This window comes from Chelonia mydas, chromosome 9, assembly GCF_015237465.2.
Source record: "Chelonia mydas isolate rCheMyd1 chromosome 9, rCheMyd1.pri.v2, whole genome shotgun sequence".
Lineage (NCBI taxonomy): Eukaryota > Metazoa > Chordata > Testudines > Cheloniidae > Chelonia > Chelonia mydas.
Window position 1 is genome coordinate 986,047 of NC_057855.1, and position 14,820 is coordinate 1,000,866.

General features: G+C 41.4%; 1 protein-coding gene across 4 annotated transcripts in view; it reads left to right on the forward strand.

Annotated features, from left to right (window-relative positions):
* ACAP2 (ArfGAP with coiled-coil, ankyrin repeat and PH domains 2) overlaps positions 1–14,820 on the forward strand; it is a 117,599-nt gene that overhangs the window by 34,444 nt on the left and 68,335 nt on the right. For all 4 annotated transcript variants that reach the window (XM_037909246.2, XM_037909245.2, XM_043523152.1 and 1 more), the window contains exons 4-8: positions 834–887; positions 3,621–3,679; positions 5,153–5,336; positions 7,574–7,618; positions 9,167–9,262. In XM_037909246.2, the coding sequence (XP_037765174.1) occupies positions 834–887; positions 3,621–3,679; positions 5,153–5,336; positions 7,574–7,618; positions 9,167–9,262 (438 nt within the window). The remainder of the gene's footprint in view (positions 1–833; positions 888–3,620; positions 3,680–5,152; positions 5,337–7,573; positions 7,619–9,166; positions 9,263–14,820) is intronic.

Here is a 14,820-nt window from a genome sequence, read left to right on the forward strand (position 1 = left end):
GACTGACCCTTGGGGACACCACTAGTAGCGCTGTCTACACTGCAGGTTAGGACGGTATAACTCAGTCAGGAGTGTGGATTTTTTCATAGTCCTGAGCAACACAGTTATACTGATGTAAGTTGGTAGTGTAGACCTGGCCTACGTATTTTTCACTGAAAACTTGTGAAGATGTCATTCGTGTGTGTGTGTGTTTTCAATATGAAGTTTACATCTAACTGAAAAATTCTCATTTTTTGTTTGAAAATGATTTTACTGAAAAATGCACATAAAATAGCAAAGTTTTCCATGGAAAATCTGGATCATTTGTAATTAATGAAATTTGAAAATGTCTGAATTCCAAGTAGCTTTTTGTTTGCTAACCTCTGGATACAGTTGCTTGAAAAGGCCAAGGACCACTGCTTTATAACACTTTTCATGGAGACATTGTAAAGGATACAGAAGTTCACCTGAGATGTTGCTCTGTTGAACTATGCTGATTTGCAGCAGCTGGGGAATCATTCTTTTTTTGTTTGACAATAGTTGACCCCTTTCACATAGCAAGTCTCTGAGTGTGGACCTCCCCCCCCCTTATAAATTAAAAACACTTTTTATATATTTAACACCATTATAAATGTTGGAGGCAAAGCGGGGTTTGGGGTGGAGGTTGACAGCTCGTGACCCCTCACGTAATAACCTTGCAACCCCCGAGGGGTCCTGACCCCCAGTTTGAGAACCCTTGCTATACACTTTATGTTCTCAGTATAATGGAAAATCTATAGCCTTTTGAAGGTTTACTTTTTGTGTTCCATATCTGATGGGATTTATCTTTACCTATTTGTTTTCTTTCTTTACAGACCAGCTTGACAAAGTTTTCTGACAGCCTACAGGAAATGATCAATTATCACACAGTAAGTGTGGGTAATTGGAGGATGAGTGTGACCACTTCACCTAAACAAACAGATTTTGCTAGCTAATGGTATATTATAATATTTATGGCCCTTAATTCTGAATGGATTTGAAATGTGTATGCTTTGATTGTGCTGATATTGCTGGAACTCAACTTTGCACCCTTTGATGCAGGTCTGGAAACTGTGGGTTACTCCTCCCTTCTTAGCAGGCTAATGGCAACAGAACCAATTTGTAGCCAGAGTTCTTTGCCAGACTGAGTCTTGCTTTCCCTCTCCATTGTTTGCTCAATGTTTCTGGCACAACAGAGATGATACAGCAGATGCAGTGTCTCTGTTCTTTGTGCAGCTTCCTTCTTTGGAGCTGTGACAGATCAGTCCAGAACAGAAAACAGAGAAAATGCCAAGTTTGAACACAGCAGTAGTTTGTACCATTGTGGACTCCATCTGGAAGCTCAAGTACAAGTAGAGAGGTTATTTTTTTCTATATTTGGCATGGTTACAACTGCTGCTGGAATATAGTGTCCAGTTCTTATGTTCACAATTCATGAAGGATGTTAATAAATTAGAGAGAGCTCAGAGAAGAGCCACAAGAATGCTTGAAGGATTAGAAAATATGCTTTATAGTGATCTATTCAAGAGCTCAATCTGTTTAGTTTAACAAAGAGAAAGTTAAGGGGTGACCTGAAGTCTATAAAAAACCCTACATGGGGAACAAATATTTAGTGGGCACTTCAGTCTAGCACAGACAGGTATAATAGAATGTAGTGGCTGCAAGTTGAAGGTAGACAAATTCAGATTGGAAATAAGGCATACATTTTAACTATGAGGGTAATTAACCACTGGAACAACTTGCCAAGGGTTGTGGAGGATTCTCCATCATTAATAGTTTCAAAATCAAGATTGGATCTTTTTTCTAAAAGATCTACTCTAAGAATTATTTTGGGGAAGTTCTATGGCCTGTGTTTGACAGGAGGTCAGACTAGATTACAGCGTTTCTCAAATGCGGCCACCGTGCCCTCTTGTGGCCACAGCCTCCTGGGCTGTGATTGGAGGGTGAGGGGGGAAGCAGTGGCTCCTCCCTGGTGCTCCTGGATACACTGCCTTGGTGTTGGTTGCTGGGGCCACCATCGGGGTTGAGCCCTGTCCCCATCTGGAGACGCTTGGGGCACAATGGTGGAGGAGCAGGCAGCCATGGGTTCCTCACCTTCCCAAGGGCTGTGGGACTCAGGCTTTGGGGTTCAGCCCTGGGGTGGCGGGGCGGCAGGATCTGGCTCTGGCTTTGGGCTCTGTCCTCTGGCCACGAGGCTTTGGGCCCAGCCCCCTGCTATCTCCCTGGCCCCAGCTGCCTCCCCTGATCACCCATCCAGGGCTTAATTTGTCCCCAGACTTGCCAGGGCTGAGTAAGTCTGCTGTGAATGTTAGTTAATATCACTTTTCACAACAGACTTACTAGCTAGCAATAAATACATTTCGAGTTGGACATGTATGTGTGCATGTTTGTTTGTTCCTAACGCTAATTAAGTATTTTAGGAAAAGTGTGAGAGCAGCCACCAGCGAGGGTTGGTGGCTGCACTTTGTGGCCACCAAATTATTTGTTCTGAGAGCCTTAGGACTAGATAGCACCCACCTCCTATCATACACATTACTACTTCTCAGTCACCAAGAGAGGAGTGTACTTGGACAAGCACTCAAAGAAGAAATGGTTACCTTAGGGAAACTGTGGTTCTTAGAGATGTTGTCCATACATATTCTGCGACCTTTCCCCACTGCTGCAGAGATTACTATCTGAATTGTGTACTGGCGAAGGAATTGAGATGTTTGTGGTCACCCCACCTTTTATGCTTTTGAGTGAGGTGTGCCCCAACAACACTGTGCTGGCCAAATGGATTCAATCTTGAGTGCATGGGGTGCATGTGCACCAAGAATGAAATACATAGGGACAAGATGTCGAAGAATCACAGTTAAGCTAAGTAATGGTTTGTCTAATTCACTATTTTTCGTTAACCTCTTGGACTGAGGTGTAATCATGCGGGCACATGAATGTTAGGTAGAATACTCCACTGAATGTGTGTTCTTATAGGTGCTCCACTACCTGCCCTCTTTTCCTCCCTGCTTCAAAGTTCCCTTGGTGGACTTTGTGGTAGAGAAGGAACTGAGGAAGGTTCGCCTGCTAAGTCCTGTATAGTCTTGGTGCAGGGCATGAGGATGAATAGGGCGCATGCATGGGCCGAACGGAGACTGAAGTGAAAATCTCCGATCAAAGGCACTTGGGGCATATGTGCACCTGAAATGGAGCTCCCATAGGGGGACACATCTCAAAGAACTACAGTAACTTCACAAGGTGGGTAACTTCCTTCCCCAGCTTTATGCTTTAACCTTCTCATATGCACGCCACTGGGAACAAGTACAAGGGCAGCAGCCAGAGTTCGTCACTAGAGCAGCGTTAGCTTTTCTTTATCTTGCTGCATAGCAGCTTGCTGCGAAGACTTCTCAGGTGAAAGATGTTTTTAATTTTGAAATACGTCTAATTTTTTAAAAACAATTAGAATAATGAGAAATGCAGTTTAAATGCAAAATCTGCTGTTAGACCTGGAAACTTCAGAGAGATGGCCTAAAGAGATCCAGGTCTTCGGCAGAATTAAAGGCTTTAGATATTTTTTGGCCTAAAATTAAAGGACTCCAATACTTCCAAATCCTTTATTGAACTAAGTTTTTGTTTTTTTCCTCTTTCAGACCCTATTTGACCAAACCCAAAGATCAATTAAAACACAGCTTCAGATGTTCGTTAAAGAGTAAGTTAATTTTCATTTCAAATAAATTCACCTTAATAAACTGCAAGGAAAAATATCTCCACTAAGACCAACTAGGAAGTGAAATCAGCTTCTGAGAGAGGTTGAAGATATTTGGAAATCGTCAAGCCATAGCTTGCATAGCACCTCTTAAACTTGCCAAAAATAACCCAACAGCCCAATAGGGGTTGGACTGGCATGGAGACATTTTCAGTCATTGTATTTTTTTAAATCATTGCTTTAAGTCATGCATTGAGTGTTTGTCAAACTAATCTGAAAATCTGTACTATTGCAACTTTAAAATACCATTTATAATGAATTCAATTATGGATGCTTTTTTTAATGTCACTACTGGGATGGTATCTTATTTTAATTTTACGAAACTACAATGGGCAAAAAACAAAATATTGAAAATAATGGCCCTGGTCATGCAAACACTGAAACAGATATGTAACTTTACTCACCTGAGTAGTCCCATTGACTTCAGTGGAGCTATCAATATGTTTAAAGTTAAGCATGAGCAGAAGTGTTTTCCATATGAGGAGCTTTTGTATTAAAATTTTCTCTTGTAGGCCCTCATCCTGCAAACAGTTAAGCAGCTCCTTAACTCTGCCCTGGAAGTAGTCTCAGTGACTTTGGTGGGACTGTGCTCACAGTGCATAAAATTAGTATGTGCATATGTTTTTGAAGGATTGGGGCCTTAGTGTCATAAAATCTTTCACTTTAAAACAGTACTTCAGAACTAACAGCAAAGATTCATATTTAAGCACCTAAGGTTGGGATGTCAAAAGCACCTAAGCCACTTAGAAGCACACGTCCTGTTAACTTCAGACTGCAAACCGTAAAGGAAGAGTATGACCTGGTTGAAGCATTTCAGCTTTCTTGACATTTTTGAAGTTCAATACATCAGAAGGTAGTGCTGGTTTCAAACATAGCATGGACTGTTTCCTTACCAATTTTGTGTTTGAGTTTGTGGTGGTATCACAGTAGAGATGTTGAATGAGATCATGGATTGTCTTTTTCAGGATAGATGAACATTTAATGTGAATCTCAGCAGAAAAAAACTGTTAAATCTGAAATTCTAGTAACAATTAGGAAACTATTTAAAGAAAATACAAAGCAACCCACCTTTTTTGTTTAAATCAGATTTTTTTTAATCATGGTTATCATCTGCCTTGGGTTGGACTAGATGAATATACCAGTGTCTACAAGATGTATTCGTTTAAATTATACTCCCTCACTTGTTCAGAAGAACAGAGCAGCCAGGACAGTCACACTTCCATCATTCTTGTGCTGTAACTTGCACCTGATCCAGATATTTAAGGTGGAAAAGGGAAATAATAAAAAGATCAAATATGATACCTGTAAATGGAACCATGTTAGAAAAGGTTTAAAATTTGGTATATTTTTAAATATTTCATGATCAACAAAATGAGCCTTCCAAGGGTATTGCAATTCATCTCCCCTTTTGTTTAGAGATATTAGAAAATTTAAAGATGCAAAGAAGCAGTTTGAAAAAGTCAGTGAAGAAAAAGAAAATGCACTAGCAAAAAATGCTCAAGTTCAAAGAAATAAACAACATGAAGTAGAGGAGGCCACCAACATTCTCACTGCAACACGAAAATGCTTTCGGCACATAGCTCTGGATTATGTTCTTCAGGTAAGTGTAGTTTTTCAAGAATAATGTGTTACTCCTGGGGGCGTTCTGCACCAAAAAACTAAAAATTCTGCACACAATATTTTAAAATCTACAAATTTTATTGTCAAAATAACACTGCATAATCACACCAGTTTAAATTATTTTGGTAATTTATGTCAAAATACCTGTCAGCAAGTATGTGTGTAACAATACAGACACACATACACACAATTTTCCCCCCCAGGAGTAGGGAGTTAAAGAAACCCCTATGACAACCCAGTTCCTGTTTCTCTCTAATGCCATGACAGGTCTGTATCGATCCATGGATGGATACAGACCCTGTAGTCATCAGCAGGGATTGAATCTGAAACCTTCAGCACCAAGGATTAAATTAATTCCTGTCCAGAGGCCCTGCACAAGATCTATGATCTCTGGACCACTTTACAATTAGAACTGAGGCTGCACCTGCAGGCTAGACACTGTACAGGTGTAATAAAAACATTCCCTGTCCCGAAGAACTAGTATAAGAGAAAAAATAAAGGTTTATTCAATAAATGAGAAGTGTAACATAACAAAGAACAACACAAGCAGTACTCACAGCATTCCAGCTGCCTAATCATTATCAAAGCTTTTTTTGTTGGCATTATGTCAGAGGAGAGTTTTCAGAAGATGCTTAAGTGAACATAAGTGGTTCATAAGGGTCAATATAGGGGTGAATTTAGTTCCTACCATGTGAGATAAAGGAGTACAGTAGAGTTACAAACACGAGGGTTATGAACTGACCAGTCAACCACATACCTCATTTGGAACCCGGAAGTATGCAGTCAGGCAGCAAAGACACCCTCCCCGCCCCCGCCCCCAAAATAAAGCAAGGCAAGGAAACTGTGCTTGTTTCCTTTACTATGAAGAAAAATTCTGCTTTTAACCATCTTAAAGTTTCAAAGCTGTATTAAGTAAATGTCCAGTTGTAAACTTTGAAAGAACAACCATAACATTTTGTTCAGAATTACCAACATTTGAGTTAGGAACATGTCCATTCCTGAGGTGTTCGTAACTGTGAGGTTCTACTGTAACTTAGCTGTCCGTAGCAGGCTCTTACTATTTTGGTACAGGCTTAGGAGAAATGATCACATGCATTCAGCCATTTTTGCACATTCTATATTGGAATTCATGTGCCTTTTGGAGTTCGTCTATTCTCGTGTACACTACAGTCCACTTAATAAAACTGCATTTATGGTGAAGGAAACTCCCAAATTTTCCATGTAATCCGCCATGGAAACAATTCAAGTTATATATGGACCTTTCTGCTTACAATGAAGCTTTCTTCTGGGGGAAAAAATGATTTCACTATGAAAGGACTCTACTGGAGTGTCTCTGTGGTCATATTTACTTGGATTTAATTTGTATTTCAATATTTCTTCGAGTTCCCTTTTATTTTTTTATCCAGAAAAGTCTTTTCTGTGTGTGTGTGTGTGTGTTGCAGAATGCTTTCCAAAGCATTGGATGTGTAGCTTTAAAATGCCATCTGTTTTTGTTTACAGGTTCTGTAAAATTATTTTATTTATTAGCATTAAACAGACATACCAATGAAGTGAATTCCACATTAATGTATGTGTCCGTTAAGTGAGGGTTTTTTGAGAAAATCTTATATTGTGGCAGGTAATTAAAGCCACTGACGAGAAAGCAAGAAGAGGACTAGATACATGTGAAAAATCAGATATTGCACATAAAATAAGACAAGGGGCATGAATGTTACTTTCTTGGATAACCAATGAACACAAGTGGTTAGTGATGTCAACTAACTTAATAGCATGATTGAGGTGGCGAAGATAAAATGTAATTAGCTTAATAGAATTCTTGCGAAGGCTTTTAGACTCCGCTCCCAGAGGTGGGCACCCCGTCATCTTAAGTGACTTTAAAGTGTCTGACATGTTTTGGCATTACATGAATAGATTTTAAGAACATAACCCATGAGGTTTGTAAAATACTTTTTTCAACTAATATTGAAACTTTGTGAGCATCTTTTGGGAATTCTAGCATTGCAAGTTTTTTCTCTTAACTGTAAATGGCGATGGTAAATACAATTAGTTGCAGTCTTCTCTGTAATATTAAAGAAAAATTTCTATGAAGTCAGATTTTTGAATTCTGTTTTCCCCATATTTTAAGGTTACTTTATTTATTAACAGTTACACATAACCTGGATTATTGCAGTTTGCGTGGGGATTGGTGAATAAAGCAAGATGTTTGTTTTTTCCTAGATTAATGTTCTTCAATCTAAGAGGAGATCAGAGATCTTAAAGTCGGTAAGATCTTTACATTTGATGTGTAAAATGTCTGATTAAATCTGAAATATAAAAAATTTGAGGCTACAAGTTGCTACCCTCTGATCAGCGATCTCTGTAACATGAATTTGTCTGCCTCCATGTCGCACAACCACCATCACAACTGGCATGCTGGCTGGTGGTAGCAAGAGAGACTAAGACTGGGTGGGCATGTGAACTACACTCTATCACTATGCCTGCACTGCAGTCGGAGGTGGGATTGCAGCTCATGTAGGCACACCCATGCTAACTTTAATTTAGCAAGTGCAGCTAAAAATAGAGGTAAGGACACGATGGCTTGGGCTTCAGCGCAGACTGTACAAATCTTCCCAGAAACCTGGATATGTGTGTGTTTGTGCTAGCTGCACCAAGATCCACGCCACCACATCGTCACTGCTATTTCTAGCTGTGGTAGCTAGGTTAAAGTTTGTCCAGGTGTGCCCACCTGAGCTGCACTTGCAGCTCTGACTGCAATGTAGACATACACTTAATGGTGATCCTTTCACATCAGGGTGGAGGAAATCACTAAGGTTTTATGGCTATTGTGTATGCTGTACATGTTTTGTAGCGAAACTTGAATAGTTTGGCCTCCAAGGCTTTCAATAAGGCACCCTTTGGGAAAGCTGCATTCACTTAAAAATTAATACTTCTCCAAATCTGTTTTCAAGGTTGAGTCTCTCATTTCCTTAAAATGGCACATTTTTACATGAAGAAAATAGATTGGGACCATTTGAGGCTAATGTACATTTTTGCTTCAAATCTCATCTCTTTTGAGTGCCAGATACATAACTGGAGACCGTGTCCTTGACTTTGTCCCTTTCAAATTCCACTTTCCATTCCTTCACATCCTTTTTTCATGAGATTGTATAATTCACTTAAACGGTGACAGGTTGGGTCATTATTACAAACCAATCTTTTTCTCTGTGCCTTTGGAATCCTGGATATCTTCCCTTCTTTTTTCTCACAATGTATGAAGACTGCTTGATGGTTTCGTCTCTTGTTTTTGGTGAGTCGTCTTAGAAGTCCCAGGGAAGCAGATTGTGAGCTATTTCAGCTGTAACTGTAGAAGTTATGGATCTTTAACAAGCAGATTGTGTGCCTTCCAGCTGGTTTCTTAGGTGTTTGAGTGGCATATTTTTTTAACAAGTTTTAAATAATCGGACTAAAACATGACCTCACCTGTCAATCAGGTTTTATAGGATAATTTTATTAGCCCGTTTCTGAAAGATTTAACTTGGTGGGGTGATTCATTTCTGTCTTGACCCTCGTATAGTCATTTAGACCTGTGCAAAGTGACCACAGAGTGGGTGTAGAGCACTACCAAGGCAGAATGGTAGTATTTTGCACGCACCTTGCACTCACTTTGTACTCATGTGTATCTCCACGAAGTGCAGAGCAGTGGAGAATTAAGCCCTGCACTTCAAGCTTGTTTGCGAGAGTTCATTCAGTGTGAGTTATGTATGTAAGATCTGATAACGCTCTATTTAAAACTCCTTTCTAACGTATACTTGTATTCTTTCTTCCTTCTAGATGTTATCCTTTATGTATGCTCATCTGACCTTCTTTCATCAAGGCTATGATCTATTTAGCGAGCTTAGGCCATACATGAATGATCTTGGAGCACAGGTAATGTTACAATACAACTCCTGAATTAAAATGCACATACTAATTTGTGCTTGGGAAAACTATTGGGGAGAACTATGTATGTACCAGAGCCACTGTACATTTATTCAATAAAAGTGGAAACTTTGGGGGATAGCCAAGATGAAGGCATAGTGTCACCATAAAAATTATACATTTAAAAATGTGTTACTAATTAAATGCAAAAAAAAAGTGAATACAACATTAAGGCTGCACATAAAAATAAATTTTATTTCCTTGCATTTTTCAGATTTCCCACAGCAAAATTAATTTCCTTTTACTTAATTTTCCTAATTAAGTTCCACATATATAGTAAAATCTGTCCCTGTTTTGTTAAGTATGTTCATGTTGTTCAGTATATACTGTAAAATGTACAAGTTATTCAATGCGTCAGTTAATTTTTCCCCCATCTGTACTTTCTTCTTTCTATTACCTTATATACTTGTTCATAAGCCGAATATTTTTGGTAAAAAAATGATGCATCAAAGAGCAGGGGTCGGCTTATAAAGGGGTCAACACCAAAATTTGATTTTAAACTCTATGAAATCATTGAATTGAATATCTAATACATTGTCGTTTTGTTTACCTGGAGCGTTGGCAGGCACGGAGCCCCTCAGCTCCCTGTGACTGCAGTTCGCTGTTCCCAGCCGTTGGGAGCTGTGGGAAGTGGCTTACCCTGATGGGCCGGGAGGCAAAGTTTGCCAACCCCTGAAATATAGGGTTGGCTTACGAAAGGGTCATACAGTTTTTACTATTTTTACCTATCCATCTTGGAGGGGTCAGCTTATAAACGAACAGGCTAATGAACAAGTGTATACGGTATGTTAAGATCATGTCTATTTTTTGTTGTGAAGAATTGTGCTTGTTGAGTTTAATAGAATATCAGGGTTGGAAGGGACCTCAGGAGGTCATCTAGTCCCACCCCCTGCTCAAAGCAGGACCAACCCCAACTAAATCATCCCAGCAAGGGCTTTGTCAAGCCTGACCTTTAAAAACCTCTAAGGAAGGAGATTCTACCACCTCCCTAGGTAATGCATTTCAGTGCTTCACCACCCTCCTAGTGAAAAAGTTTTTCCTAATATCCAACCTAAACCTCCCCCACTGCAACTTGAGACCATTACTCCTCTTTCTGTCATCTGCCATCACTGAGAACAGTCTAGATCCATCCTCTTTGGAACCCCCTTTCAGGTAGTTGAAAGCAGCTATCAAATACCCCCTCATTCTTCACTTCGGCAGACTAAACAATCCCAGTTCCCTCAGCCTTTCCTCAGAAGGCATGTGTTCCAGTCCCCTAATCATTTCTGTTGCCCTCCACTGGACGTTTTCCAATTGTTCCACATCCTTTTTGTAGTGTGGGGCCCAAAAGTGGACACAGTACTCCAGATGAGGCCTCACCAATGTCGAATAGAGGGGAACGATCACATCCGTCGATCTGCTGGCAATGCCCCTACTTATACATCCCAAAATGCCATTGACCTTCTTGGCAACAACAGCACACTGTTGACTCATATCCAGCTTCTCGTTCACTGTAACCCCTAGGTCCTTTTCCGCAGAACTGCTGCCTAGCCATTCGGTCCCTAGTCTGTAGCGGTGCACTGGATTCTTCCGTCCTAAGTGCAGGACTCTGCACTTGTCCTTGTTGAACCTCATCAGATTTCTTTTGGCCCAATCCTCTAATTTGTCTAGGGCCCTCTGTATCCTATCCCTACCCTCCAGCGTATCTACCTCTCCTCCCAGTTTAGTGTCATCTGCAAACTTGCTGAGGGTGCAGTTTCCATGAGAGAGTTACAATTGTTATATAATTTGTACTGGTAGCAGCCCCTATGTTTGGCAGGTTAGAAAGAAGGTATATTGTGTCATCCCAGAGTGGGCGGGGATTCATTAGACTCTACAGAAAACTTTAGCAGATACCTACTGATCATGCTCATAAGTGAATTTTCAGTTGCTTGTAACCAGTCTGGTTGTGGATGTATTTTAAAATGGCTACTATTTACAGGTTGACTTTTGAAGTTCAGCTGATTTTAGCTCTCTCTACAGAAGAAGCATGGCATTAATTTTTTTCAATGAGAAAACCATATTCCTTTCATAATTCAAATGTATGACATGATTTTTCTTAAGCTTTCAGCAATAGCATCACCCTTCAGTTGAAAGCAGGGATGGGAAATGTCAGTCCAGAGAGCCTAGTTCAGAGGTTTAGTGGGAGACCTTAACCAGTGTGTGCTGCCTGGGGCTCTGTGTGTGCCTCCATTCCCTCTTCTGCCACATGCCAGGGTCCCCCAATTTCCCTCTGCCAGGGAATCTGTGTGCCCATTCTTCCCCCATGCTACTGGCTTTGTGTGTGCCCCTTCCCTCCTCCCCCATACCATGGTCCCCTAATACCCGGAACTCCTGGTGAGGGGGAATCCCCTATTCCTCTTTCACTGTTTCAGAGTGCCTCACCAAGGCAGGGGCTGTGTGCGCACCCCATTGCTCCTTTTCCTTGCATGCCAGGGACTCTGTCTGCTTCCCATTTCCTCTGCATCTCACAGCAGGTTTTCCCATTATCATGTCAGGAGCTCAGTGTCTCTTCTTTTCCTTCCCCAAAGTACATCCCACCTCCCAGGGGAGTAGGCAGGGGGCTAGGAGGAAGGAAAGAATGAAGCCGCCTCCTCTCTCCTATCCCTCTGGCTGCCTCTGCTGACTGACATCTGTCCCATGGCTCCCAGCAGGGAGAGCAGCTATTTCTTCTCTCTCTCTTGGGATGTAAGTCATTCAGGGTGTCAACATGTTCCATTCTGTTGGGAGGATGAGCAGGGATAGTGTTATGCTGGAAGATGTGAATAGGTGTCATCATCTAGTTGGATATATAGACTATTTCAGAGGTGCTTAGAGCTGTGGCTTTGCTAATCAGGTGGCAGGGGCTCCTTGTGCCCCCCCTTTTCCCTTTTGGTTTTCGGAATTCCCCCCAAATCAATAGGGTTTTACCCTTTGAGGCCTGAACACTCCCTGAAATTTTGAAATTGATCAGATATGGTGTTCAGATGTCATCATGTTATAGACCAACAGAAATGCTGTCAAGTTGAGCATAAGGCCTTTGCAAAATCAGCCAGTGATGTGAAAGGATTCAGTTGCAAAAAATCAGCTTAGAAAATTATTTTGTGCCTTTTTTGAACAAATGCATGTGATTGATTCCCCCCGGGGTGCCATCTGGAGCTGGGGTACCATTGAGCACTCTGACCCACCAGCCTGGGCTCCCTCTCACACTTTGCTGCTGTGACTAGTTGCAAAGGCCTCCAAGCTTGCACTTTCACCAGCATTCACACAGGTAGGGACACGCCCAGCTGCAGTCACATGCACACTTTCTAACCACCAGCTTCCTAGCCTAGGACCCCAGAGCAGTACTGTCCTGTCACGGTCAAATCTGGCCAGTATGTGGGTTTAACACCTTGTACGCCTCTCCCTCAATGTGAAGAGGACCATACATGCTTGTGGTGACCAAGCTGAGATTTTCCCCAGAGACCTTAGTTAAATGCACACTGATTTGGATTAAAACATAAAATAAGTTTAACTACAAAAGGATAGATTTTTAAGTGATAGCAAACAGATCAAAGCAGATTACCTAGTAAATAAACAAAACCGCAAACTGAGCTTAACGTGCTAGATAGGTAGGATATGAATTAGTAAATTCTCACCCTGAGTGGTAAAGAGCTGGCAGATTCTTAAGGCACAAGCTACCTTGACTTTGCAGCTTGGGTTTCCCAGGTTTTCGTACACAGGCTAGAAATCCCTTTAGCCTGGGACCATCACTTCCCCCCATTCAGTCTTTGTTCCTCAGGTGTTTCCAGGTGTTGTAGGGAGAGTGAGGTACCATCAAGATGTCATTTCCTCCCTTTTATATCTTCTCACTTGCTGGAAAGCTCTTTTGCTGTGCCCTGGGTCAAACAGTTCCCACTGTGTAGTGCTATCTCTACACAGAGAGAGGTTTCTATTGTACACAGTTGCTGGGGTAATCCTGGTGCTTTTGTGCATTTCCTCAATAAGCTATTAACATTGTCTGGCCTTTTTACTGTTGGACCTGAAAGACTGCTTGTGGGTGTGTTCAACGTCAGACCATGTTTCAGTAATACATACCTAGCCAAACTTCATAACTTCACATACAACGATAGCACATACAATCCAACCACATATTAATGTCGAGCAGAGCAAGACTTTTAGAATGATGCCTGGATTTAGTACTGCAGTCATCTTCCACCCTGTGCAGTGGGGGGTAGGGGGAGTGCTGGCAAGAAGCCAAGCACGGCTTCCAGATTCTGAGGTCAGTTTTGTGCCAGGCCTGGCCCTATGAAGTTTAGAGCAGTCGAAGGCCTGTTCTAAACATGGCTAGGTAGTAATGGAACCCCAAGGATAGCTGGAGTAAAGCATGCTCTGGACACCCGCTGTACTAGAGGGTAGAGGGGCAATAGCAGAGGAGCCAGCTACAGAGCATCTATTCCTCCTGAGGAAATGGCAAACAGAGAGATGCGGCCAGTCTCCATCCCTTTTGCCGTAATGGTAGAAATGAGAAGGGCAGGGCAGACTTCCTCACCCATAGTTAGTTTTACGCGATGAGTTTCTCTACTAGGGATTCTGTTGGTCAGATACTGTGTCCTTCTCCACAACTGACTTGTGGTGGTGAAGTGCAGTTGCTCTCTGATACATACAACTTTGCTACCCCGGTGCTGAGGTAGGGCAAAGGCTGCACAAAATCACATATGCAAAATTGCTGGTCATCACTCTGTTTAGTGCCAACTCTTAATCCTCCAACCGTAACTACTTTATCTGCATTAATGTTCAGTGATCTTGTAACACTGATTGGGGCTGAGGGAAGTACAATATTCTGGTTTGGGGTAAAAGGACCAAATTACCGTACTTAATTTTTATAGGATGTTGAAAGACTAAAGTCTACAAGAGTATACAAAATATTATACCACGCTGTATCGTACCAAAGGATCTGTCAACGAGCTTCCATCTCCACCACATCAGAATACCTTTTAACCAGTCATATATTCATAGATCTCTCTCAAGTAATTCTGGGCAAAAGCACTGACATCAGTAACAGTATTATCATAGTTCTACTGATATTTTATTACAAGACAGGTTTTAAATAGTGATATTTTTTATCTTAAGACATTTAAATGTGGGTTTTTTTAGAAATATCTCCTGTATGCCATGTTTTCTGCAATAATCACTATTTTTACAACATCTGGGAAGCCGCAAACCACCTGAATAGGTATAGAACCTTGCCCCATTTAATGCTGTCTCAGGGAGCACATGGGATCTGTCAATTTTAAAAAAGCTCAGCTGGGGCTGTCACAACCTTCTCTTTGGAGGGGAAAGTCCCCAACCTCTCCTTCTGTCTGGCTTTCTCTGCTAATGCCACTGCTGCTGAACGGACCAGTCAGCCAGCAAGAGCAGCTAAAGCATGAGTCATTCCTTTCTTCAGAGGCTGAACATGTCATCAATGCAGTCTACCAGTCGCATATCCCTGGCACCATACTATTCTTGGAAACGTTTTCCTTAGAGCC